This window comes from Euwallacea fornicatus, chromosome 25, assembly GCF_040115645.1.
Source record: "Euwallacea fornicatus isolate EFF26 chromosome 25, ASM4011564v1, whole genome shotgun sequence".
Classification (NCBI taxonomy): Eukaryota; Metazoa; Arthropoda; class Insecta; order Coleoptera; family Curculionidae; genus Euwallacea; species Euwallacea fornicatus.
In genome coordinates this window covers 2,586,157-2,610,285 of record NC_089565.1, presented here as the reverse complement: position 1 = coordinate 2,610,285, position 24,129 = coordinate 2,586,157, and the positions used below count along the sequence as shown (strand labels likewise).

The 24,129-nt window shown below is 36.1% G+C and overlaps 2 protein-coding genes across 2 annotated transcripts; one reads left to right on the top strand and one right to left on the bottom strand.

Moving 5' to 3' along the window:
• Window positions 1-1,517: 1,517 nt before the first annotated feature.
• Window positions 1,518-5,680, bottom strand: LOC136346926 (lipase 3-like). Its single transcript, XM_066296481.1, has 8 exons — window positions 5,538-5,680; window positions 5,103-5,289; window positions 2,866-2,995; window positions 2,565-2,811; window positions 2,345-2,503; window positions 2,204-2,288; window positions 1,787-1,929; window positions 1,518-1,731 (listed from the first exon to the last, which is right to left on the bottom strand). Exons 1-8 carry the CDS (start codon window positions 5,634-5,636, stop codon window positions 1,576-1,578), a joined length of 1,206 nt encoding a protein of 401 aa, XP_066152578.1. The 5' UTR covers window positions 5,637-5,680; the 3' UTR covers window positions 1,518-1,575.
• A 9,711-nt stretch (window positions 5,681-15,391) lies between these two features.
• On the top strand, window positions 15,392-22,973 carry LOC136346930 (trypsin-1-like). The gene is made up of 8 exons (XM_066296487.1): window positions 15,392-16,434; window positions 16,632-16,689; window positions 16,976-17,021; window positions 17,849-18,011; window positions 21,330-21,541; window positions 21,599-21,804; window positions 21,858-21,915; window positions 21,969-22,973. Exons 1-8 carry the CDS (start codon window positions 16,409-16,411, stop codon window positions 22,106-22,108), a joined length of 909 nt encoding a protein of 302 aa, XP_066152584.1. The 5' UTR covers window positions 15,392-16,408; the 3' UTR covers window positions 22,109-22,973.
• Window positions 22,974-24,129: the final 1,156 nt, after the last annotated feature.

The following is a 24,129-nucleotide window of genomic DNA, read 5'->3' as shown; positions in this document are numbered from 1 at the left end:
TTCCTACAGATTGTGAGGCAAGCCAACTTTATATATCTGCAACTGCTTAAGTTCCTTGCGCTATATCTGAACTTCTGATTAGAACGGGTATCTCATGTTAGTCATCTAGTAAGTTGACAGAAAAGAAACATATATAAGTTTAGGAGCCCTTTTGTAGAACATATTTGTTTTTGAGTTCCTAGAGATATAACAATATCTCTAATATTACTGATCTCAAACAAATTGGCTGCCTCACTGAACTCATCTTTCGAACTTTGTTTTCATCCATTAAAACTTTGTTGTTCTTCATATTTAATAACATACAATATAGCAATGATGGTCTTGCATCCTCAAGGATGAGTTTTCATATATACCTACATATATCCATTCCTACATGTGATAGTTCCGAGACTTTGTTGCATACTGCAAAGATGCTTGACAGCAATAACATTTATTGCTGGCAATGTGATTCTATGCTACTCAAATCAGTCTTGTAAGCTTCACATTAGACACATTAATATATCTATAAAATCTTTAGTAAAAATCTTAACTAGTCGTGAAGTAATATTAATCCAATGTAAAGACTACTGTCATAAGGAATGGCAACGATAATGAGATACCACACCACATTGCATACCAAATCTTTCCACCTAGCTGTTTCATGAATGGTTCATGAAAGATATGTGTATGCAGAATTGTGACATCAAACTATTGCCGATAAAAAAAACCATATAATAATAATAATGTAAGTAATAATTTGTCCTCAAAAAAAAATTTGGTTACTTCAAGTTTCCATTCGATGCAACTTTAACGGCTAAGGAAACATTACATGGCTTTTTATCTGCTCATAAAAGCCATACTTTAAATATGTTTTTTATGTATTTTGCGATCCTACTGCCTTCAAACTTATTAAATTACAGCAACAGGAACATCAACAATAAACTAATAAGAAATAACTATCCGTGATTTTGAACGATTGTAATTTAATATTCAGACAATATCAGAGTACGGCATAAAGGCTATCTGATAGCAAATTTTATGCTCTTTCAGACGATCTATCTGATTTCTTGTTATGTTAAATGGGATAGTCACAATTTTAATAAATTTGAAGTGATGTTAAAATTCAAGATAACAGTAAAAACCAAATATCTATTAAACAGTTGAAAATCAGACTTTTGTTTATATGACTTTTTTTATTGGAAATTGGGTCTATAATCATCTCTTTAAGTATCGTCCTCTCGTCATAGGACACCCTGTATATAGTATAATAATAATCTAAATAAACTTTATTTTCAAATCCATTAGACATGATTAAAGAATTAGAAGCGCTTATCGAAGGGCAGATTTACTTGAATGTAGATTGTTCTACAAAATTTGACCAGTGGTTTTACAGATATCTAAATTAATTCACACACATTTGTTGCAAAATCACCATATTTAGGAGAACCAACACTTAAAAAAGTGTTAGTTGAGATGAAGTTATGTGCAGCCGATGATAAATTATAGGGCAACGACAATTAAAAATCAATAAGACAAACTGAATAATGAAACTGGATCTATTAATATCTCTATAGACAAAATTTGAAATTTGGCCTCTTATATATCATATGTGTCCTTTAGAATATTTATGACCTCGTCATACACATAAAATTTCCCTTTGTTGGCAAAAACAAAGTCTATGTGATTCCAAAGAGGACTGGTGACCACTTTCGATATAGCACTGGGAATTTCACGTATCAGCCTTTTGAAATCCTGAAGCAAAAAGTTACTATCAACGACAGTCGATATTATGTGACTTGAGCTTTACCAATACTCCGGAGAAGTAATCATTAATTCCATACCAAATATAGATAGGAATATCGTCGATAGAAGACAAATTGTAGAAAGGGGCTTGGGATGTGCTGTACATTAAGGTGTTGTCGGAACGGTAGTCATAAAGTTTAAATTTACCTAAAAAAATATTAACAACCTGTATATATAATATACAAGTTTTTCATTTCAAAACTGTTTGATTGACGAGTTGATTTGTTCATTCAAATGGTGTTAAAATTTGAAAAAGTAAAGGTGACGTGACGTCATAAATTATGTCGTTTTGTGAGAATTTAAGTATTTAAGAATTAACTTTGATTTGTGGGAATTTTAGTCCTCTTTGTACGTGTTTTATCTAATGCGTTTCAATTATTACTCCTCGTCTGCAAAAATTAAAGAAAGAAAAAAGACTTACTAGATTTCGCTACCTGAAGGTAATGGAAAACTTGCTTGAATGATCCTCCAGCCGGATTGTTTGTGGCCATAACCGTCAGCATTGCCTGCAAAGGAATAATTAATAAAGTGATTGTTTATATCTTCTTTAATACCAACTCACGGGATCTAGTTGGTTAGGATTAGGTCCGACCAAACCAAGGAGATCTACGCACGCATGTACGGTAGAGACATTTACGTTGCAAAACATAATTGCCAAAGGTAAAACAAGGGGGCTGTAGGTAAGAATGCCCTTGTTAAGTTGCAGGCTAGTAAGGAGGTTCTGAAAATTGCGGCAATATTTCACTAGTCAGTACTCAGCAACCTCACAAATTAGTTCTTACTTCTAAATCTTCATGAACGCTCTTAAGGGCGGAAAATAGTGGTAATCGAGAATAATCCATATATACTACGGGAGCAAATAAATGAGCTACTGAAATTCTGGCTCTGTATTCTGGGCGAGTGGCTGCCAAGGACACAAATGCTGTTCCTCCCTGAGAGTGACCAATGAAAGATATATTAGAGTTTCCGTTGAGGTTACTGATCAGGTCTATGTTGGCTGGAATGTCGTAATATCCTATTTCATGAAAACTAAGAGATTGATCAAATTTTCGCTAAGTCATACATAAAGAAACTTCAACTTACCTGAAGTTCCAATACTTCACAGAGTCAGTGCTCAACGTGAGGTGTCCCGTACTATAGGTGTTGCCTCTGCTGGCCATCAAGAAAACATCGAAACCCTGCTCTGCCAAAAGGAACCCTAAGGAACTATCCCCTGTACCAAATAAAATTTGAACTTTAATATTAAACTGCCTGCACCCTTGGACATGATCTAAGGGACAAATTTAGAAACAAGCAAATTTTTTGAATTAAACTTGTCAGACCGCCAAAGGACAACGTCCGGGACTATTTGGTGTTAATTTTTTTTGCACAACATCTATGCGACGAACTGAAGAAGTTGACGGTAACGGTCTACAACAGTTGCATTATCTACTTAAAAAAAAGGAAAAGTAAATATTACTTTCAGTTTTTCTATTGTTTAAAACCCAAAAACATCGAAAGACGTCATCTTATACATGAGTGAAGCGGTGCGGGGTGGAAGGGGGCGGGGGATGTGGGTATGATGCATAGATTGGAGACATCAAACACCAAATGCCGCAGACAACGTTATCAAGACAGTGGCGATGTAAAAAAACTATCATGCATCTACCAGGAAGACTAATTCTATTCAAAATATGTTTTTCCGCCCTCAATTTTTTCCTAGCTGAAACACGACAGTCAATCGGTTAAAAAATGAACTGCAAAACCTACAACGTTTAGTGGTTCGCAACCAAATTATGAGAGACAGGTTGACTGAGGTGGACTGTACATTCTTGTCCAGTTAGAGTTCCTGACGTGCGGCACGGCATTAGCGCATGCGAAGTAGGATGTCAGAAAAACATGTAAATTGGCAAGAAAAAGACAGTTCATATTCATTTTACTAATGAATCGAGAGATGGTTTCCAAAGACATTGTAGAAGAATTACGGCGTGGATAAGATCTGGAAACAAAACCGTTTGGAAACTACGGGAAGTAGACTAATACTAAAATGGTAAAATTATAGTTTGGGCTAGAATCTAACTTGGTCGCAAAGCTGATTACGTTTTTCTGAACTGTTGTTTTATAGAGGCACGATGTTAACATCCTGTTGTTCTGGCACTTGTGCGTTCTTCCTGATGCATGATAATGCTAATCTAGAGGTTGCGCAATCTATTGGACTGCTCCTATAGTACCTCAGAGTTAGTAGATTGGAAATTTCAATATCATGATTTTATTTCAAGAGAACACCTTTGAGATATGCTTAAGAGGCGTGTTTTGAGCTGTGGCATAGGGTTTCAAACAAGACTGGAACTCTTAAACTATAGGGTGGGGTTTTTAAGTGTGTCACGTGAACATCTCTGAAGTTATCAGTTTTGGAAAAAAAGTTTTATAATAAAGAAGGTTAACCAAATTTAACGTCTATAGATTTTTTTTTGGGGGGATACTTCAAAGTAATTGGCAACGCTGAAGTACCAACAACAGTTGAAACAATGAAGTAAAGAATAAGAGCAACTTGTAGTAAAAGCTCACTAGAAGCGTTTTTTGATAACTAAAAGTCGTTTAAAGTGCTATTCGCTGAGTGTAATTTAAAAAAAATTATTTTTGTTAAATGTGTTGATACAAGTATTTTTCGTTGAAAGAGAAAATTTTCAAAAGTACCAACATGTTGCTAAAGTATCAATTTCATGAAAAAATGTTTCAAGTAAAGACAGGTTTGTTTTCAATAATAAATGAGAATCTGTCAAAAAATGTGGGATTTCCGTTTGACGAAACAAAGTCGACCTTGATTAGAGCCTGAAGGTGACCTTGATTAGAGCCTGAAGGTTACCTTGATTTAAAATAGCGATAATGTCAAAAATGTTTCCCTTACAGACAGCCCCTTCTTTATTTAAAGATTGTTTTCTAAAACTGATAACTTCTAAGATATTTACGCGACACGCCTCAAAACTTGCCCCATTTGCGCGAAGAGTGACCAAATATGGGTGAAAATGCGATGGGTCATTTAATCAGAAACATGCCCAAGAGGTAAAACCTTAATAACCGCGGTGGCCATACCATAGTATTAAATCTCAAAAATGTTTGTTTCCCTTAATTATCGATTAAATAAAAAAAAAATTAAATGAAATGGCATTTTCTGCCACCTGTATATTATTAATTCATTTTTCTATGTCCGAATTTCAGCAATCGATTTAACCATCTGATTAATTAACCGGTTCTATTTACTTTTCGGCAAACTGCTACGTGCATAAATCTTCATCTCATCCCTTCGAACATTTCGATGTGTGAATTTAAATTAATATTACCCTTAATGATGAAGTCTTGAGGATTACTCCAGATTCCATGGAGCAGGAGTACTGCGGGTTTCTTCGAGGTGCTGTTACCGTTTTCGTTTCTGGCACGAGGAATTCTTACGGTGTTCAAAATGTAGTTGTCTTTCGTTTCAACGGTGTAATTCTCGTAGTAGTAACCATACTTTGCGATAAACTGATACTAGATATAAACGATTTAGTGAGAAGATGACAATAAGAGTAAAACTATGAATTACTATGTAAAATTGTAGCTAATGATAAGTGTGTCACTAGAAGATGTAGTGAATACGAGAACTAGCTGAACTAAGGAGTTTTTAACAGAAGTCGACACGGTGAACGTGAAGACTTAATGATCATACAAAAATTCTATGTTCTTTGCCGCATTTCTGCTAAAAATTCATGAGTTAATGACAACCTAAGGTTTCTTACCAAATTTAAGCCTGTATCTGGGTGTAGCCAAATTTTTGCTTTAACACTGCCAGAGAGGCAAACCAGCAAGATAGTTAAAACAACAAGTGATGACTGCATGCTGGTTTATTTAGCTCCAGGTTGGCATTTCATAGTAAAACACTGGTTCTAGCATATTTATACTAACTTTTTCCGTAATCGTTCGTATACGACAATTTTCATAAGATAACAACGTTAAAAAGGGTTTAAGTACATTGTCAATATTTAAATATTTGCCTGACTTGATATTTATCCATATGATTTAAATTGACAGTTATTACCAGTAATGTAAATAATTAAATTTTTTATTAAATTAATTTAATATTTTGGTTGCATCTATGTCCTCTTAGAAGACGACCAAGGGAGTGTGCGACTTGTGAATGGTTAGATTGAAAGACCATTGAATTTTTCTCTACATCTGGAAGGGATTTGAAAGTTTCCCCTGCAGGGCAAATTTTAATAATTGATGTTATCTTTGATAAGTTTTTGCACGCATTTTTCGACATTTTTAGGTATTTTCTTTCGTAATAGAACATTTTAAAACTACATTTTCCCAGAATGAAGTGCAAAACACACTTTACTGCCTCCGAAACGGTTGGCATCGTGACGATTATTTAATATTTGATGTTCTCATTGATTTGTGCCCAATTCATTCAACTCCTTATTATTTTAAAGTTGTTCGGCAAACTGGCCTGCTGCGTTTTTGTTAGGAAAACTTCCAGTAAAAACACCGTTAGGTAATGAAAGTCCTTTCAACGTATTCTTGTGCATACCAAGAAACGCCATTGTTGCTAGTGCGATAAAACAATAACTGGCAGAAAAGTCGTACCAGACATTCGGGCGCAAAGTATCCCAATTCCGAAACCATTCGTGTCCCGCCTCGTGTCGCACATTCCCGTCTTTTCTTACCGAGCGGCAATGTAGCACTTTGCGTCCTCAATACACAAATAGCTATTTTCTGCATTACGATTAAACTGATAGCTCTGTCGGAATGAAATGATGATCCTCCTCCATACCGCTTTTTGAATGTTGCTCTTCGATGTTAACATACATGCTCAAACTTGATATTTAAGGTCTATTAAATACTCTGTCGGCCGTTATGCATGTGGAAATTTTATTAGACGTATTCTAAAGGGGGATGTGTATTTCCGAGGGACTGGAGCATTTCGTGTGTATTGTTAATGGAACGTGATAGAATACGTATTGTATCACGCCCGATGGCATTTGTCGCATTTTAAGTGTCAAGAGGCCTTATGATTTCGTCACAAACGAACGTAAAATTACTATAGAGTTATTCATAAATCGAGACAAAAAATTAAAGAACGTGCGTGGTTTGGTATTCTGGTTAAAAAATCTAGAATGGAATTTTTGCTAGAAGGCCTTTGTTTCCCTCTTATTACGCCTCAAAGCTTCTTTATGTTATCATTTGTTATTATATGTATTAATAAATAATAACAAGCCACAAAAGAAGTGATAATAATTTCGTAAGTCACAAAGCAACTTATTTCTGAGCTTTTCAAACTTTTTTCGTGTTTGCTTTGTTGAGTGTATAATTTTGTTGTAATTTGGCTAAACGAAACTGCTAAGGTGAGACGGATTGGCATAGTCAAGTGCTATGGCCTTCGGGATTGCCCGACTTGAACCCTTTGGATTATTTTGTACGGGGACATTTCAAACAATTGGTCTATGCAGTAGAAATTCGTAGCCACGAGGGATTAATGCAAAGAATAACGGATGCAGTAAAATACACCCAACATGGACAAAATATACAATAAGCATACGATTTACTTGTTTCGTGGTCCGCGCTAGGGGTATTATTTCTGAGCACTCCTTATAATCGTTTCATTATTTTTATTTTTCCATTATTAATAATCAAAAATAATGGCAACTATTGCATTATTATTAATAGTGAAAAACGTTAACATGTAGAAACTTTAAAGTGCAATAACTCCGAAAGGAAGGCAAAAATTTCATTTGACATTTCCTAACCAGAACGTTAAACTGTAGACGTTCCTTAATTTGCGCCTCGACTTTTGAATCACCCTGTATGTTCCAATAGAGTCGTCGAAAAAAGTATGGCGTGTAAGACACACCGCTCGTCAGTCTCATGGGGGCACACGTACATGTAAGGTCCGTGGTTGGAAGGGGGGAAAAACGGTACAAGTTCTCGAAGCTTTTCTTTGCTCCCCGTAACTCAAAAACGGAATCCCTGACACGGCCTGGTATCAACACCCCGAACACATCCCCTCTTCGTGAGAGAACCGTGATAGGATGGAAGGGCCGCCCATCCTTTTTCTCACGGGTACCAAACCCTTAACCATTTTTCTCACCTACGTTAAAGGAACTTATAAACAACCCTCTCTTCCCATGCTAATCTTGGGAAGAACTTGGGGCCAAAAGCCTGTCCCACCTTCAGATGATGCCTATTAATGATCTTAACATTAACAAGGAACTGCGGGGGGATTCATAACAGCCTTTTATCGTTTTCTCTATCATAGGAGGAATTTAGAGCCAAAACCTCGTGATATTTTCAAATAACTGATTGATAGCCCCGTTGTAGACAAGGAGTGCTCACATGCACGTTCATTGCGAAACTCATCTCTTCGCTCGTTCTGTCGCAACTCGCATTGGTACTAGCTTTGTGGTAGTTGCCTTCTGTCCCGTTGCATTATTTTTCCGTCTTTCCACGTTCCTCCATTCCGTTCTCAATTGATCTCACAGCAAAGAGCGAGTTGTTGTCAAAAAATAGGAAAAAAATTTGTGTAAAATAATCATTTTGTCTCTACGCTGATATCATGAGCTTATTTTATGGCGAGTTCTGTTTCGTTAAATTTACAGTTTGAATAATTTATTTTTTGATAGTTTTATTTTTGTTATTTTGTTTTTACTGTTTTGTACTTGAAATTATCGATTCGCGCTCCTAATGTTGTGGTATGCTGATAAGGAATTGAGTTAGCGTTGAGGCGTTGAGGAGCTTTATCCCTCATTACGCAATAAACCATATCTGAAGAACCGATGCCTCTAGTATCAGAAAGATCCAAGAACGATGCTGGCGTGGGTGGTATATTATAAGTGCTTAAATTCGGTTTCTATGTATTTATCTTCATAAAATTCGAATACAGTGTGTACTCTATTTACATCTTATCTTCAAAAGTAAACATTATTTATGTGTTGTATAATATATAAGTAGTGATACAAAATGTGAACATAAACATATTCATTTTTCGAGCTAAAAATTCCTTTATTCCTCTTTAACTTTTGCAAACATGTTGGGAGTATATTATTTGAAAAGCTTTTATTTATACAGGGCTTCGTAAGTTGGCTTACTTTTAATTTTAGGGTAATGTGGAAATATTAAATATTTTTAGGTTTTTCCAGTTATCTCATTCGTCATCGAGACTAGAAGTTAATGCTAACTGAGTGATGGTCTGAGAAGCCTTGAGTTTGTCAGGCGCGTATACTCGTGTTTCTCCGATAAAGGCAGTGTCAATTATTTTTATAATTTATTATCACTTTCGTCTTTTAAGCAAACTTAATATAGGGCGTTCCTGCACGATTAGAACTGAAAATTTATTTGACTTTTTTAAGGAAAAAATTGGTTCGCATGACCATTTACAGATATGACAATAACGCATTCTGCGACCTTAAGAATACCGAAAAAATTATTTAAAAAATTTCAAATTTTTAAAATTTCTTTTTCGATAATATTATATTGTGGTACCAAGTTTTTGCACATTCGTTAAAACATTTTTATGGCCGACTAAGAAAAATAAATTACTTAAAGCCCTGACTTAAGCTGGCGCTGCGTCTCGTACTCATTGGAGCGCACCCTCGTCCTGTTTTTCGCATCAACGGAGTGCAGAAAAGCCGTTTTCAGAGTTCCTCCTTTACGGAACAACTTCTTTTTATCATTTGAATATCTAGAATCGTACCCCAAAATATTTCAACGTTATTTCCGGACGCCCTGTGACAATTGTAAAGTGGGTTATACGTGGACTTATTATTCCCTCATTTCAAATGGTATATATGGTAAGGACCGTCTAAAGAAGAAACGCCTTTGACAAATCAGGAAGGAATTTCCAGTTTTGTTGGCGGACTTCCAATTAATATTCGTTTCTAATCGTCATTAGAATGTGAGTTGTGAATCAATAATTAGTTTTGATGGTGCCAAAAATAGTAGAAAATTGATTTATTCTAAAATCACCCTCCAAGAATAATTAATATATTCCATAAGAAACATGTCATGTTGTGGCATCTTCAGTTATTAGAAATAAACGCTTTTAGAGCCATAAATAGGCACCTACGTCAAATTAAATCCAAACATCATCTATCAAACTGGGATAATATGAAAACTCATTATCAGATTAGACTTATACCCTACATTACGGGATTAGCTCCTATAAAGCAAGACCATCAACAATTCCTCAAGAGCTTTGATCATTCTTAATAAATTATTGATCCTTTTCCCTCTAATGTTTTACAGATAATGGTAAATACTCTTCAAACCTCTAACCTAATGGGAACTGACCTGAAGCAAGTCTATTTTAGACATGATTCGGATTTGAAAGTGTGGTAACTTCCCTTCGACCTTCTCCCGCCCTATGCAAGGACATTCCGTAAGGTCCATAAAACGCGAGATTTGAATGCTCTCCAGTGAATTTTCTCAGTTGTATTCATCCAATCTTTCTAACTTGAGGAGGCTTTAGAAGTATAACGGAGCCTTAATACATGTTTTTAATCTAATTTTAGCCGCTTCGGGGAAGAAATACAGGGTGTCCCAAAAATATACCGACAAACTTTAAGGAGTGGTGGGAGACACCAATACATTTTTTTTCCTAAATAAACACGAGTCCTTTTTTTTGTTCATAATTGCAAATTTTGGTCAGGGGCGTCACATAAAAGAAGCCTCCTGCACAAATTTTACACTACATTTTTTGTTTGTGACATTTCTTCATTTTTTAAATCAAATTATTGAATTGCTAATATATATATATTTTTTTTAAATAAAAAAGGTCCTCTCATTTCATCTCGTTAAAATAAACAGTGTTTTAGAAAACTGGATGTTTATGGATCGATGCACGATTGTATGGACATTGAAGCGCATTTCAATGAACAAAGCAGGCATCTTTGTAGTAGAAATATTTTTTATTAGAAAGCAATAATAATATTAATGTTATTAACAATTTACCATTTATTCACGACTAACGTTGAAAATGTCCTGCGTTTGCCTGAATGGATCTTATAATTTTTATCTTCACAGATTTCGATGTCTGTGTAATCACGCATCGGGCTACAACGACTAATTTTTCTGGAAAACTTTTAGGATCTAACGATATGAAAGCAGAAGGTGTTTTTTTTACCGGAAAATATCTGTGATTCAGTAATTTGACTTCGAAAATTAAGAAATGTCACAAGCAAAAAAGTTAGGGCAAAGGGAGACCTCTTGTATGTGACTAAAATTTGAAATTACTGACGCAAAAATTCGTTTTCACGTTCAAACTTGTTGTAGTACTGCGAATTTCTTGATTTTGGTTAGCGCAAGCCGTTTTGAAAATATTGCGAAAAAATCGCCTTTAGAATCTCTCTCTCTCTCTCTCTCTCAAGGGTTCTAGCCTCTTTAAAAGGCCATTTTTAGGGAATATTTATAAGAACTTTTTTATGGTTTTCATCTTTAGAACCTTCTCGCAAAATATTTCAACGTTGCTTCTTGACACCCTGTATTACATAAGAAGTGTCCTGCTCTCGCATCCCTCTTGGGAAAAATCGATTAAATCCACAGGTACTTAATACATCATCCATCAAACTTCGCCAATATACCCACCCATTTCTAGATTACACAGTCGACCCACAACTCAAATTATGACATTATTTTCTATAAAACATGGCCATCAACAACTTCTCGAGAGTTTTACTCATTCTTAGTGTGTTATTGATACTTTTCCCGCCAATGTTTTGCAAGTACCCAAAGTGGCAATTAGTGTTTAAAATTTTCGCGTGGTCTCTCATAGTGTTCACTGCAGTTATAGGGCCTTTCTCCCTTTACGTGAAAGACAGTGTGTTCACCAACGTTCCAGTCTCCTCAAGAATAGTTTACGACCTCTCTTTCGCCTTCCTTTACGTGGCTAACATATACATCTGCCTGAACGCAATTTTTCAACAGAATAATTTGTCAATACTGCTAGAAAGCTGTCTGGATATCTTGACTTCTGGAAAGGAGTTTGTGATCTATTTTGGATGCTTCCTGTTCATTAACTGTTTGAATGCAATTTTTATTCTGCTCACTCAGATGAAGAGAACTGAGAATAAGTACTACTACTTGTCGTTATTTATAGTGGAGGGATTGCTGGTCATCAGAGTTATCACTGCGTTGTTTATAATATTTCTCTTGGTGAATAACATCAGAAAAAGCTTCATAAAGTTCAACGAAAAAATTTTATTGCGCGCGAGCAAGGAATTGAGGAGGGAACATAACGTTCTTTGCGATACAGCTGAGCAAGTCAATGAGTTGTTCGGAGCCATTTTGATGTGGACCATATTTTACTTCATCACCAACTTTCTGCGACATGGAGTGTTCATTTCTTCCATCAATGAAATTAATTTACCTTCAGTAGTTCGGTGTATGTGGATTTGTTCCTATGCCGTGAGTAGTTTTATCTAAATACTGACTACATGGTTTAACTACTGGTATTCCTTTCAGTTTCAGGCGGGATACTTAGCATATGTTGGAGAGCAAATCTCCAAATCCAACAGAAAAACTGTCTCAATATGCTACGGGTTACTTGCCAGCGTTCCTGAAGGCGAAGCCGAAGCAACCGACCACCAAGAACTGTTCATGCTGGCTCTGCAAGCGCAATGCAGAAAGGTCAAACTAACCGCTACGGGATTGTTCCGTCTGGACCATTCCATGATTTTATTTATGGTTACTACTTTTGGCACATACTTTATAGTTGTTTTGCAGTTTTTGTCCGTTACCGACAGTGCGCCATGTAAAAAGCAGTTCTTCCACCAGATTTTTCCATCTATTTTTGATATATTTTGGCAACTCGATAATTAAAAAAAAAATAACCCATACAAACACAATATAAAAATCACAGTGAGGAATTATCTTCTTGCTTCTGAGATTCCAAAATTAAATTCTAGAAGATAACAATGATGAGGTTATTGTGATGAGTACATGAAGGATGGATGATACGAGGGTAATCCCCGATGCATCGAACCTGATATGTAACTGGCGGTTTTTTCGTTAAAAATTGGCCTACATTACAAAGACTCAATCCTTAAAAGCTCATATCTAAAGTTTGAGGGTACTACATTGACTTGTGTTGGTTTCGGAACCGTCTTTGGCGATCGCTCTTAGAGATTTTGTGAACATAGTAAAACTCGGTAATCAATGCGTGATTCAATACCTTCATTTGAAAGGTCTTAGTCCATCCCACGTCAAATCGGAGCTAGATCCTATTCTGAATGAATCTGGTCCTTCGTTAACAACTGTAAAATATTGAATGGTAGAGTTCAAACCCGCTCGTACGAGTTGCGAAGATGAACTCCGCAGTGGCCGACCCAATGACAGGCCAGATTTGACTACTTCGGAAATTGTGGGGGAAATCCACGAAAGTATACTGGACGACAGTCCGCTCAAATTGCATGCGTCAGCAGACATGATGGACATTTCAAAAAGTACTGGACATCGTATTTTGACCAAAAAGTTGGATATGAGGAAGCTGCGCGCAAGACGTGCGCTGCGATCCCTCACTACTGAACAAAAATAGTGCCGTGATGACGTTTCAGGGGAGTGTTTGGCAAAATTTTCCAGCAATGAAACTTAGTTTTTGCGTCGATTCATTGTCATGGAGGAAACATGGGTCCATCATTTCACTCCTGAGATAAAATAAAAGTCAAAACAATGGATTTTACGGGGGGAATGAGCTCCAATGGAGGCGAGAACCGTTCCATCAGCTAGAAAGGTGATGTGGTCAGTTTTTTGGGATAATTTTCATCAACTATCCCCCTCAAACAATAAGCGGAGACAGACAAATTTATTGCAGCCTTTGAGCGAAGAAATCAGGAAAAAGCGACTGCATTTGGCGAAAAAGACTCTTGTTTCATCTAGTCCATACTTTCGTAATCGCCAGGGTCAAAATCAATCAACTTGGTTTTTCTTCACCCACCTTATTCGTCAGATTTAACCCCTTCAGATTGTCTCCTATTTCCAAACCATATTTTTTATCTCTTAGATGTCTTCCGTTCCAGATATAGCTTTCTGCATAATATTATTTTTACACTGTACCAGGTGCACTAAAGACTTAGGCTTAAGACAAAAAGTTGTTTGTGGCACGTGTAAAGGTCCTTCTCTGTATATTGCTGTATTGTTGGGAATTTCCTAATAAAAATAATTCACATTTCTGAATTGGGGTTTAGTCCCATTTGGGAGACGCATGTGACAAGGTCAATGTGAAATATTTACCAACTGCAGCTTTAGATGCAGCATTACAACGTGAAAGATTTTACCATCGTGAAGATGCTTATCGCATGTGATCCGATGTTCTAACACAAACTCCGTATTTGACTTTAATTAGAGTCGAATGTGTTGAATCAAGCCATATCTACTCTAAAAGGCTGCTATTTGAATCAGTCAGCATTCGAATAACTCATCATAGATAGTTCGCACAATTTTCTTTAATGATAATTAAATGATGAGTTTCGGTAATTGTTTAAAATGTTTAACCATTTGGTTCAATGCAAAGATTGTATCGTTGGTTCACTGGCTCGCGGACTCTATGGAATATTCAGGAATAGCTTGAAGATGTGCGTAATGGGCCATTAATCTAGCTAAGAGACCTTCCTCATTACGAATAGGTGTTTTGTAGGACCAGCGATACCTCCCAAAGAAAAAAGATCTTTGGTGTTGAAATTAGGAGAACGCGCGAGACAAGCTGCAGGAGCTCCTCTCCCAATTCATCGGTACGTATCGGTAAGCTCTTCAAATGAGGAATTAACGTCCATTGTCAGTGCAAATTATGATTTGGCAATCAACAAAATGATCTTTACTGTGCCAACTGAATAATCATAATGCACACATAATACCTATTATGGCCTTAAAATTGGTATCTTTGGAGTATCTGACTGCGAAAAGGAAATGTGTTTCGAAGCAAAAATCGTAGTTGACGCAAAAAATGTCCAACAAAAGACAGTGGTGTCCGACTAAATCAAAAATTAATTGATTGATATAACATAGATTATTTTATTTTCTCTAAAACCCCAACGGCGCTTTTGATGATAAGAAAAGGGGGATGAACAAAAGTTTGTATTGACGTCCCCCACCAGCCCTTAAGCTTTGTCGGTATATTTTTGGGACACCCTGTATAGACTATATATCGATAGTCTTGTGTATTGAATTCTTGCTGTTGAAAACGGGGAAGAGCGAGAGTTGCATTGATCGAGGCATGGGACGGATCATCTCAAGAAGTACTCGATGGGCTCGTCGGACCTACGGGAAGACTTCAGTTGTAAGGATTCGATGGGGGAACGCACACTTTTGAGGCAAAAATAACTGCAGTAGTTGGTTTATCAAGCTCAAAGTCAACAATAAAGTTATTCTGTTCCAAACCAGTATTTTGTTAGAATGAGAAATTTTCGAGTTTCTTCCTTCTTCGACGAATTTCACGTGGTGCAACACGTTCCATTTGCTTTACTTAGCTTACTTTGAAGGAACTATCGGAGAAATCTTAACATTGCGTATACTCTACAGAAAAAAAAGGAATTTTCTTCTGTTCCTTTAAATTTCCTTCTGTGTGCGTTTCTGACTGCCTAGTTTCGCCCGACTTGCCACGTACGCCATTGGAAGTTGGAAGCTAAAAACCTTGTATTTCAGCTGCAAATATGAGTTATATGCAGGCGAAGTTTAGTGGTAAATTTGAGTTGTAAAGAATTCACGTATTAATGGAAACATATAAATTTTGTGACAATTCAGCTGAACTTGAACTAAAAAGAAAATAAATAATTATATTTCCGTTAAAACCACAGAATAAAAATGAAAAAAATGAAGGATTCATGCTCAAACCGTAATTACGGATATTTCCCATTAAGTCGCATAAAATTCAAGAATTTATTATGCACTTTTCCGAGGTTGCCCCCGAATATAGGCCATTTGCATTATATTAGTCAAGTGCGCTTTATTATGAAAGTATGTATGAAAACTAGTTCACAGCGGGTGCCGACCTGTATTTTCGATAATTCTTAATTTCTTATTTGCATAATTGCAATTACAGTGTGGTAATTAACAATGCTAGATTGAATAATTTAGCGAGGTGTTAAAATTTAGTCGCAAAAACATTCTAGATAATAACATGGAAAATAGTTGTGTGCAGAGCCATATAGAAAACTGGCTACACCATGTTTATTGAACGGAAGGTGGAAGTTTAGGCCCAGGTGCTATGATCATCAGGCCCGAATTTAGTAGCTGGTTCAATTAGATGCGATAAATTGTGATAATTTAATGAAATTGAGCAAGTCTTCATTGTGATGAAACTTTCGTTAGGAGGCATTTTTTTCGTATCGCGAATAAACCTTGAAAACCTAGCAACAAGGTCATCATAGAACCCAATATAGGTACCTATACCAACATAAAACTGGAGATAAAGTTGATTTATTTATTAGTTTTCCTCTTGACATAAAATTTGTTCCCTAGACAAGCCTTATCTCAAACAATACTTGCGAAATTGGGTCGCCCGTGCATTCTAATATGCCGTCCGACCCTGAAATGCACGTCCAGGGCCGTATAGGCGGGATATCTTGCGAAACCGCGATCGTCGTTGATTACATATGGTCAAGGTGAAAAACTCCCTCCCGAAAATATGTGTAGTATACACACATCACAGAGGTAGGTATATAAAAATAATGCTTCCTTAAACAGTGTTAATTAGTTCCTCTTTTGCATTATTATTATTAGCATTATCGGTTACCCGCTCCGCACTCTCCTAATTAGTTTATTTAATCTATTTCTTCTCATACTCCTTATTATCGTGTTTTAACTTAACTCTTAATTGAAAATATGGTGCATTTATATGTTTATTTTAGTGTCATGTTAGTGGCCGGTGCACTTCTTTGGGAATACACACACGGAGTACCTGTAAACGTAAGTTACTACCACAGACATGGGAAGTTACCCGCTAGGAAAACTTCGTTCACCAGACCAATTTGCAACTAAACATTTCGTTCATTATGGTAGTAAATTAAAAGGCGGCTCGTGGTAGAAGTAACTTTATAGCTACCAAATAGAGTAGGTTTATTGTATTATGTAAAGGATTACTGGTAGATGGTATGTAAACGTAATGCTGGCTTGTAGGTGATCTACATTACTTTTCTCCAGCAACGCAGATCAAATCACTTTAATTTTGTTTCATCTGAATATTTTTTTTTAGGAACATGTCAGGCAACCTAGGTCCGCTCGTAGCTACTGCAACTGTGGTAAGTTTTTCCACTTGCAGCGTTTTCCATTTACGACAAGTAGATTTAATCTGGAACGATATCTATTCTTCCATTTTTTTTAAATATTTGTTAAATTGCAATATTATTTCGTTAATAACCATCAAAAATAGGTAAAATGCGATATTCTTGACTAATTCTTCACAAAAATTTCAATGATTCTGGACTTTATGGTGAATAGAAGACGTTGATTAAAAAAACACATGTAGGTTCAACATAGAGATAAACCGATACCTGATTGTCAAAGTTAGTCAGCAATTCTGACTGATTTTGACAATTCTGACTGTGTCTCACAATACACAAAGCGTTTCTAAAAGGTCTGAACAAAATTCTACCACAAAGTTTCTAAGGTCAAAACGTGACGATTTAACTCAATTTACCTCAATCCAAAAGTAGATGGTTTTCAAAATACAGGGCGTCGAAGTGAGAGTTAAAAAAAATGTTTGCAGTGCCTTTGTCTGAACAAACTATCGCTTCACGGGGTTTTTAGGGGTGAGAAATCGAAATGCGTTTACATTTTCGATATGCAATGTAGAGGGCGTTGTCAGAGTTAGGTGGACTCTGTGTAAATGGGCATAACTGTGTTGTCACACAACATAAAATTTATTTATGACGAAACTTGTGTTTTTTCACATGTTTTATGAAAAAATGGTATTTTGGTACGAGATCCTACAGGCATTCTTTTTTGAGATTTTTGACATTTGAAGTTCGCTGCATGTCTTGAAAATAACTTTAAAGCGCATATTGGACAAGAAATCGGTAAACAGAACGAACTATATCCAGATATATATAAATATATATGTTTTTAGAATGTGGTGTGGTAAACAGAAGAAGTAAAGTTGTTGGTGGTAACATTACAAAATCGCACGAATTCCCCTGGATTGCTGGTTTAAGCCACGGAGGAGAGTTCCATTGTGGAGCTGCTTTAGTATCTAAGAGACATGTTATTACAGCTGCCCACTGCGTTAATGGGTAAGTATTAAAAAACGTATAACTTGTTGATAACTATTGAAGAGGTCATAGGGTAACAATCAGAAGAAAAAAAAGTTCTTGTAAAACGGACATTATTATTAATCGGTTACTGATCTTGTTTTCCTTCCATGGAGACATCAAGTCCTAGATGTGAGTCTGTTCACTCGTGTGGCCCAAGAAGTGGAATTGGAGTTCAAATAAACTTTGTTATTTCATCACTGGCATGTTAAAAAGGAGCCTCTACGCTTCTTGATACATAAATGATCATGAAAATAAAATCATAAAATGTTAATTTCTGCGAGAAACTTCTAACCGAAGCTCAGTACGCGGCCGATGTAATTCATGCGGATCCAACTATGAAATTTTGGTTTTTTATCAATATCCAAAATAGTGCATACCGGAAAACCATTGGTCTACCAACTCTATTTAACGTGTCAATTCTTTTCAATTAGTAGAGCCGAATTCGTTACAGTCGAGTTCAAATAGAACTCGGCACAACACTTCGTTATAACGAACGAGCAAAAAAGGCTCGTCCAACTTCCTATAAGGTTAATGTATTTGTATTGGGTTATAACGCACGCGGATATAACGAAAACTTGGTTATAACATACCATATTTATTGTTCTCTGGAGCTTTGAGCTCGGTTATAACGAACTGTCAGGAGAAGCTTCTGGGAGCGAGCTGCTGGAGATTTAAGTGAACGGGCTAAAAACCAGCAAATTCCCGATTTTGAGGAAATTAAATTAAATGAGGATGACATAACTGATGGACAAGGAGAAATTTCTGAATTTCCTGATGATAATCGTGTTGCTCAAATAGCTGCCGATGATCAGTATAAAAATGGTTCGAGTGATAGCGAGGGAGGTGAGAGAAATGATGAAATTTTAATCGCTACAGCTCACGAAGCCCTTTTCGCTTTAAACATCGTAGCATATAATATACGGATAACTAATAGAGAAAATGAAAACTTTTGAAATGCGACAGATTTCTTGCAAAACACAAGAGATTTTGAAGAACCACGAGATGCAGAGAGTCAAAATGCGGAAATCTTGTCTACCTAAACTCTGATTTTATTATAGATTTTTATTGGTTTTTAATTTTTTTTTAATTTTTTCTTATTTAATATACACCTATTTACTACAACGAAAAATTCCATAATTTGACATTTGGTTAAAACAAAGATTTTAAATCAACAATATTGTTTCATCTGTCGCCTACAACGAACAACAGGCCAGGCCTCTTGAAGGTTTGTTAAAGCTGAATTCTACTGAGTTGAAATGACGTTGAAATGACGAAAATTGTGATTTATAAGGGTAATCTTCTATGCACGCTTTATACGCATCAGGTTTCAATAAGACGAGTCATAAGGATAAGTTTCTATGTATAAAATCCGAAATCGAAATTTGGTGGGTCCTCAAAGCCATACGCACTTCTTTGACCAAAACTTCACTCTATCCAGCTACGAAAAATCTTTATCTTCCATGTTCTGAATTGTTACTACTGTAAGATCTAATGGTTGACAGGCTGCTGCTAGGCCAGCTACAGTGGCAACTTTCATCATTGGATTATTTGAAGTTTTCTTAATAAATTCGGATATCTCCTCTTTAGCGAATGATCCTGTATAATCTTCAACAAGTGGTAATCTTCATAAACTCTCTGATATCCAAGTAATTTTTGGTTTTTAACGCAATCTTCTGCATGGAATGTTGTGACTGTACGATTGATGGCTTAAGCTTTTTACTTGGGCTTACCTAAGCTTGGAAATATACGAGGAATACTTCTTTGAAGTTTTAGGATGCTCTTACATTGCATTATTTCATGAATACTTCAAATTCCTTCGAGAAGTAGTTCTAAGCGTGCTGCGTTGGTTTCATTAATAATTCATCAAAATGTTGTGAGCTTTGCCTCATCAGGTCTTCATCAATAAATATAATTTTGATAAAAATTGGTACTTTTTAAAAAAATTACGTATTTTCTTTAATGTCCGTGTTTACACATCAATACACGTTTTAGATGCTGAGTCTATATTATGCCCGACAATATTCCATTTAGGTGCTCTATTTGGTAGCTAAAGTAATAATTATTGCGTAGCATCATAGTATATTAGTATATTAAGGAACATGATATGTTATTTCCACCTTAATTTACTTCTTTTGCACCCTTTTACTTTCCGCATTCTCGTAGAAAACAATACTTCCCCAACGCTATATTTCAGCTTTTCTACTTGCTCTATATTACGGTAAAGCCTTACTCTCATTCCGACCTTGTCGCTGGTGTACCTGCCCCTAAACCCAACCCACAAAACTCAATTTCAGGGAATAATGTCATTACGTGCTTCATTATTGTGGATGTTGGGAAATAGAATATTATCCCGTTATACCCGTTAATCATAAATTTCTTGAGTATAAGTAAGATGAAGCTCAGTTTAAACATGGTGTCGTAAGCGATTCTACAAGGCGTTTCTGAATATAGCGCCATAAATTAACGTACTTATTCTAGGTCCCAAAATATGACGAAAATTTCACATAAACATATAACGCGAGGCCTTTCGTTTTTTGACATACAGGGTGTGAAAGATTGGCTTTTGAGAATAGTTCTTATTAATATTTTCAAAATATTTCTAGATCAATTAATGAAATTTTGTACTTTATTTCAACTTTTTGTACTCTTCCGGCATCTCTGTAAAGAAATTGTCACATGTTTCCAGGAGCGGGTAGTACAAAGGGGTTAAACTTGAAAAGTACCTAAACTTTTTGTACTTAACTTTATTCACGATTTTGTAAATAATTTTGACATTTTTGTTTTTTTTTTGTTTCATTTCAAGGCCAACGGAATTTAAAATCTGACGTTTATTTAATAAAATCCACCGATTTGTTAAATGTAAATTTTCTCGAAAATCGATAGAAATTTCAATCTGCAACAAGAGCACCTTTTTTATGTAAATATTCTCGAATTTAATATTTTTGCTACAAAATCGTCAATAAAGTTAAGTGCACAAAAGTTAAGGTACAATTTAAGCAGTACTTCCTTCCATTACTCACCCTGTAAAAATTTTGCAATTTCTTCGTACAGACTTAGAAAGAGCACAAAAATTTTTAATAAAGTACGAAATTCCATTAAGTCATTTGGAAGTTTTCATCATACTTCGAGACTTTGAATGTGTGGGTGAATTTATGGCACTATATTCAGAGCCACCCTGTATACTGATCTCAAGAACGACAAGCCTTTTATTCTTATTTTTTAACGTATTTTCTACCATTAAATTTGCTTAACTAGAAATGCTACATCAAGTATTTGTGTTATCGAAATAATTTTAAGATTTGAGAGAAAGGATCTTTCCATCATCCTTGGAGACCACGACCGAAACTCCCCGAACAGATTTAATAACATTGAAGTTCGTCGCATTAGGTCACTACACAAACACGAACATTTTGATATATCTACTTACAACAACGATATCGCTATTTTGGAATTGGACATCCCTGTCGATTTCAATGAGAAGATGAGCCCCGTTTGCCTCCCTAGCAGTGGTAAACTTGCTTTATATCACTATGTCCAAGTGAAGAAACTAGGATCTTCTTTGGTAGGCTCAGCAGATTACACTGGGAGAGTGGGAATTGTGGCCGGTTGGGGTAGGATAGAAGAACGAGGTGATACTTCACAAATCCTTAGAAAAATCGCTGTCCCAGTTTGGAGCACCGAGCAATGCCACAACTCTGGATATGGAGAGCAAAAGATATCGGGAAATATGTTTTGTGCCGGCTATGAAGAGGGATTAATTGACTCATGCCAGGTGCGGTCAAAAATAAAAGACTGAATTCTATCATCCACAAATAATGGTTTCAGGGTGACAGTGGTGGTCCTCTTCAAATGAGCAATAGCATTGGAGATATGGAGCTTATAGGTAAGTTCTGGCTTCAGTTTCTTTAATGAGCCTGGCAACAATTGCATGCCTAGGGGTGGTTTCTTGGGGTCGCGGCTGTGCTCGTCCGAACCTCCCAGGAATCTATACAAAGGTGGCGAACTACCTCCATTGGATTGAGGAACACATGGAGGGGGAATGTTTCTGTCAAAAACCGACAACGAAATTCTTCTAAATTAACTTTCCTGAAGTTTCCAACCTAGTCATATCGCTGATCAGAACCGTTCTCGAGGTGGTTGTGATTTTCAAAACTGCCGAACTTTGCGATTTCAAAGTTACTCCAATGTGTCTTAAAGCTCTTACCGATAAATCATTATGCCAAAAACAGTTACTTATAAATAAGTAAGCCGATAAGTTTTGCTAGAGGCGCGGGGGGTAAGGATGCCTTCGTGGCCTGTATGCTGTCTAGTCTTAACACCGTTCATTTTTTTTTTTTTTTTGATATTATTTAAGACAAATAAGTTATGATTAATGATTAAATGATTAGCTTGAGCGGATTCAGAACAAATGATATTCCTTTGAAAAATTTGGAGTCCGAGGTCTTGCTGAATCGGTCCTGATCGATAATTTTTGGTATCACATCCCCCGTAAAGACTTTATTTAAGTAAACATTTTTCAAGGTTTTTTTCAGATTTAAGTCAGTATTTTAGTTCTAAGAATTGCTTTCAAGACGTAGAAATGATCTCAATGGTTAAAAATTCTTCTCTTACGGAAGTCATTTAAGTAGTTTAATAAATATATTGTTTAAATTATGCAGATCGCTTGCATTTGGGTCTAGGTTACATTACCGAATTTCAATGTCAATCCTTTGTCTTGGTTACCAATGCTGTCTGCAAGTTCATCGAGCAAAGGATGTTCGCTACGAATCATCATGTTCCATTGTTGTACAAAGAAGGACAGTTTTGGTCATTATTACGCGTTAGTTTATAATATGTGTTATTTATTAGAACCTTATTTATTATATACAAACGTTTATTTCCGTGAATGCTATAGTGCCACCCCTAGTTTGTAAATTAGACCAAAGATCGAATAAAATCAAGTATTTGATATATTGTACCGAATTACTCTTTGATACCTCTCCAACCACCTAACGATCATTGTCTCCACGTATCAGTGTTAAATGAATGTAAAATTCTCGATGCACCTCGCAGCTTTTGGTGACGTCAACGTCCTCAAAATCACTGTAATCTCCCCCATTACCTTCATCTGCGTTAATAATAGCAGATCGAATGCTCAATCCGTTAAATGCAAGTTCTTTCTTGATCCGCCTCCTCGTCTCGTCTTCTGCATGTCGTGCCACATTTTTCCAAATTTCTGGAGTAACAGTACGAAGAACTTCTTTCCACATTCCACAGAAAAGTGAATCTCTGTTCTACCATCTTGACCAATACGTCGGTTATAATAGTTTTTGGCAATGCCCCATATGCATGTCCAATCAGGTTAAAAGTACCATGGAATAGAGACAATCGCAGGTCTTTATTCCCACATTTCTCGGCCAGTTTGTCGCATATTCTTTTGAAGGATTGTGATAAGGAAACAGTTTCAGAAGTTAAAGGGAGATGACTGACGAAAAAATAATTCGCTTCTACTGAACAGCAATATTTCAAACTTACGCTTGTTGGAGCACAACTTCCAAACAGTTTGGAGGGTGGAGCAAATTCAATTTGTTTCTTGGTTAACCATTCCTGAGTTGAAACGTTATTCCAGGAACGATTGAATGCATGTTCTAACAACATGCTGTGGTAACGGGAGTTGTCGAATGCAATTGCCGACGTATTTGAAAGATCTTTTAACGATTAGTTGTCAAACTATTGCTAAAATTTTTCTGATTCGTTCCCCGACGAGAGCCACTGAGCTTGGTTTTCGAGGAAAAAAATGCCTCATCGTCCCCACTGAAATCGTTTTCATTGCCCTCGTGGGGTGTTACGTGTCTACAAAAGCACTTGTTTACCTTTAGGTAAATATATTGTTATATTAATATAATAATTATACTTTTCATTGGAAATTTTTGGGGATTTCACGCCATGTTGGTAATTACCTGCCAAGAAGGTCCTGTTGTGCCATTCTGGAAAATCCTTGTTTCATCGACAAAAACAAATTGATATGCAGCAGTGGAAAAATGTAGAGCAACTTTTTGAACAATTCCAAACATTTAAACAATTTTTGCCTTGATATTCGTTTCAACTGTAAGTTTGT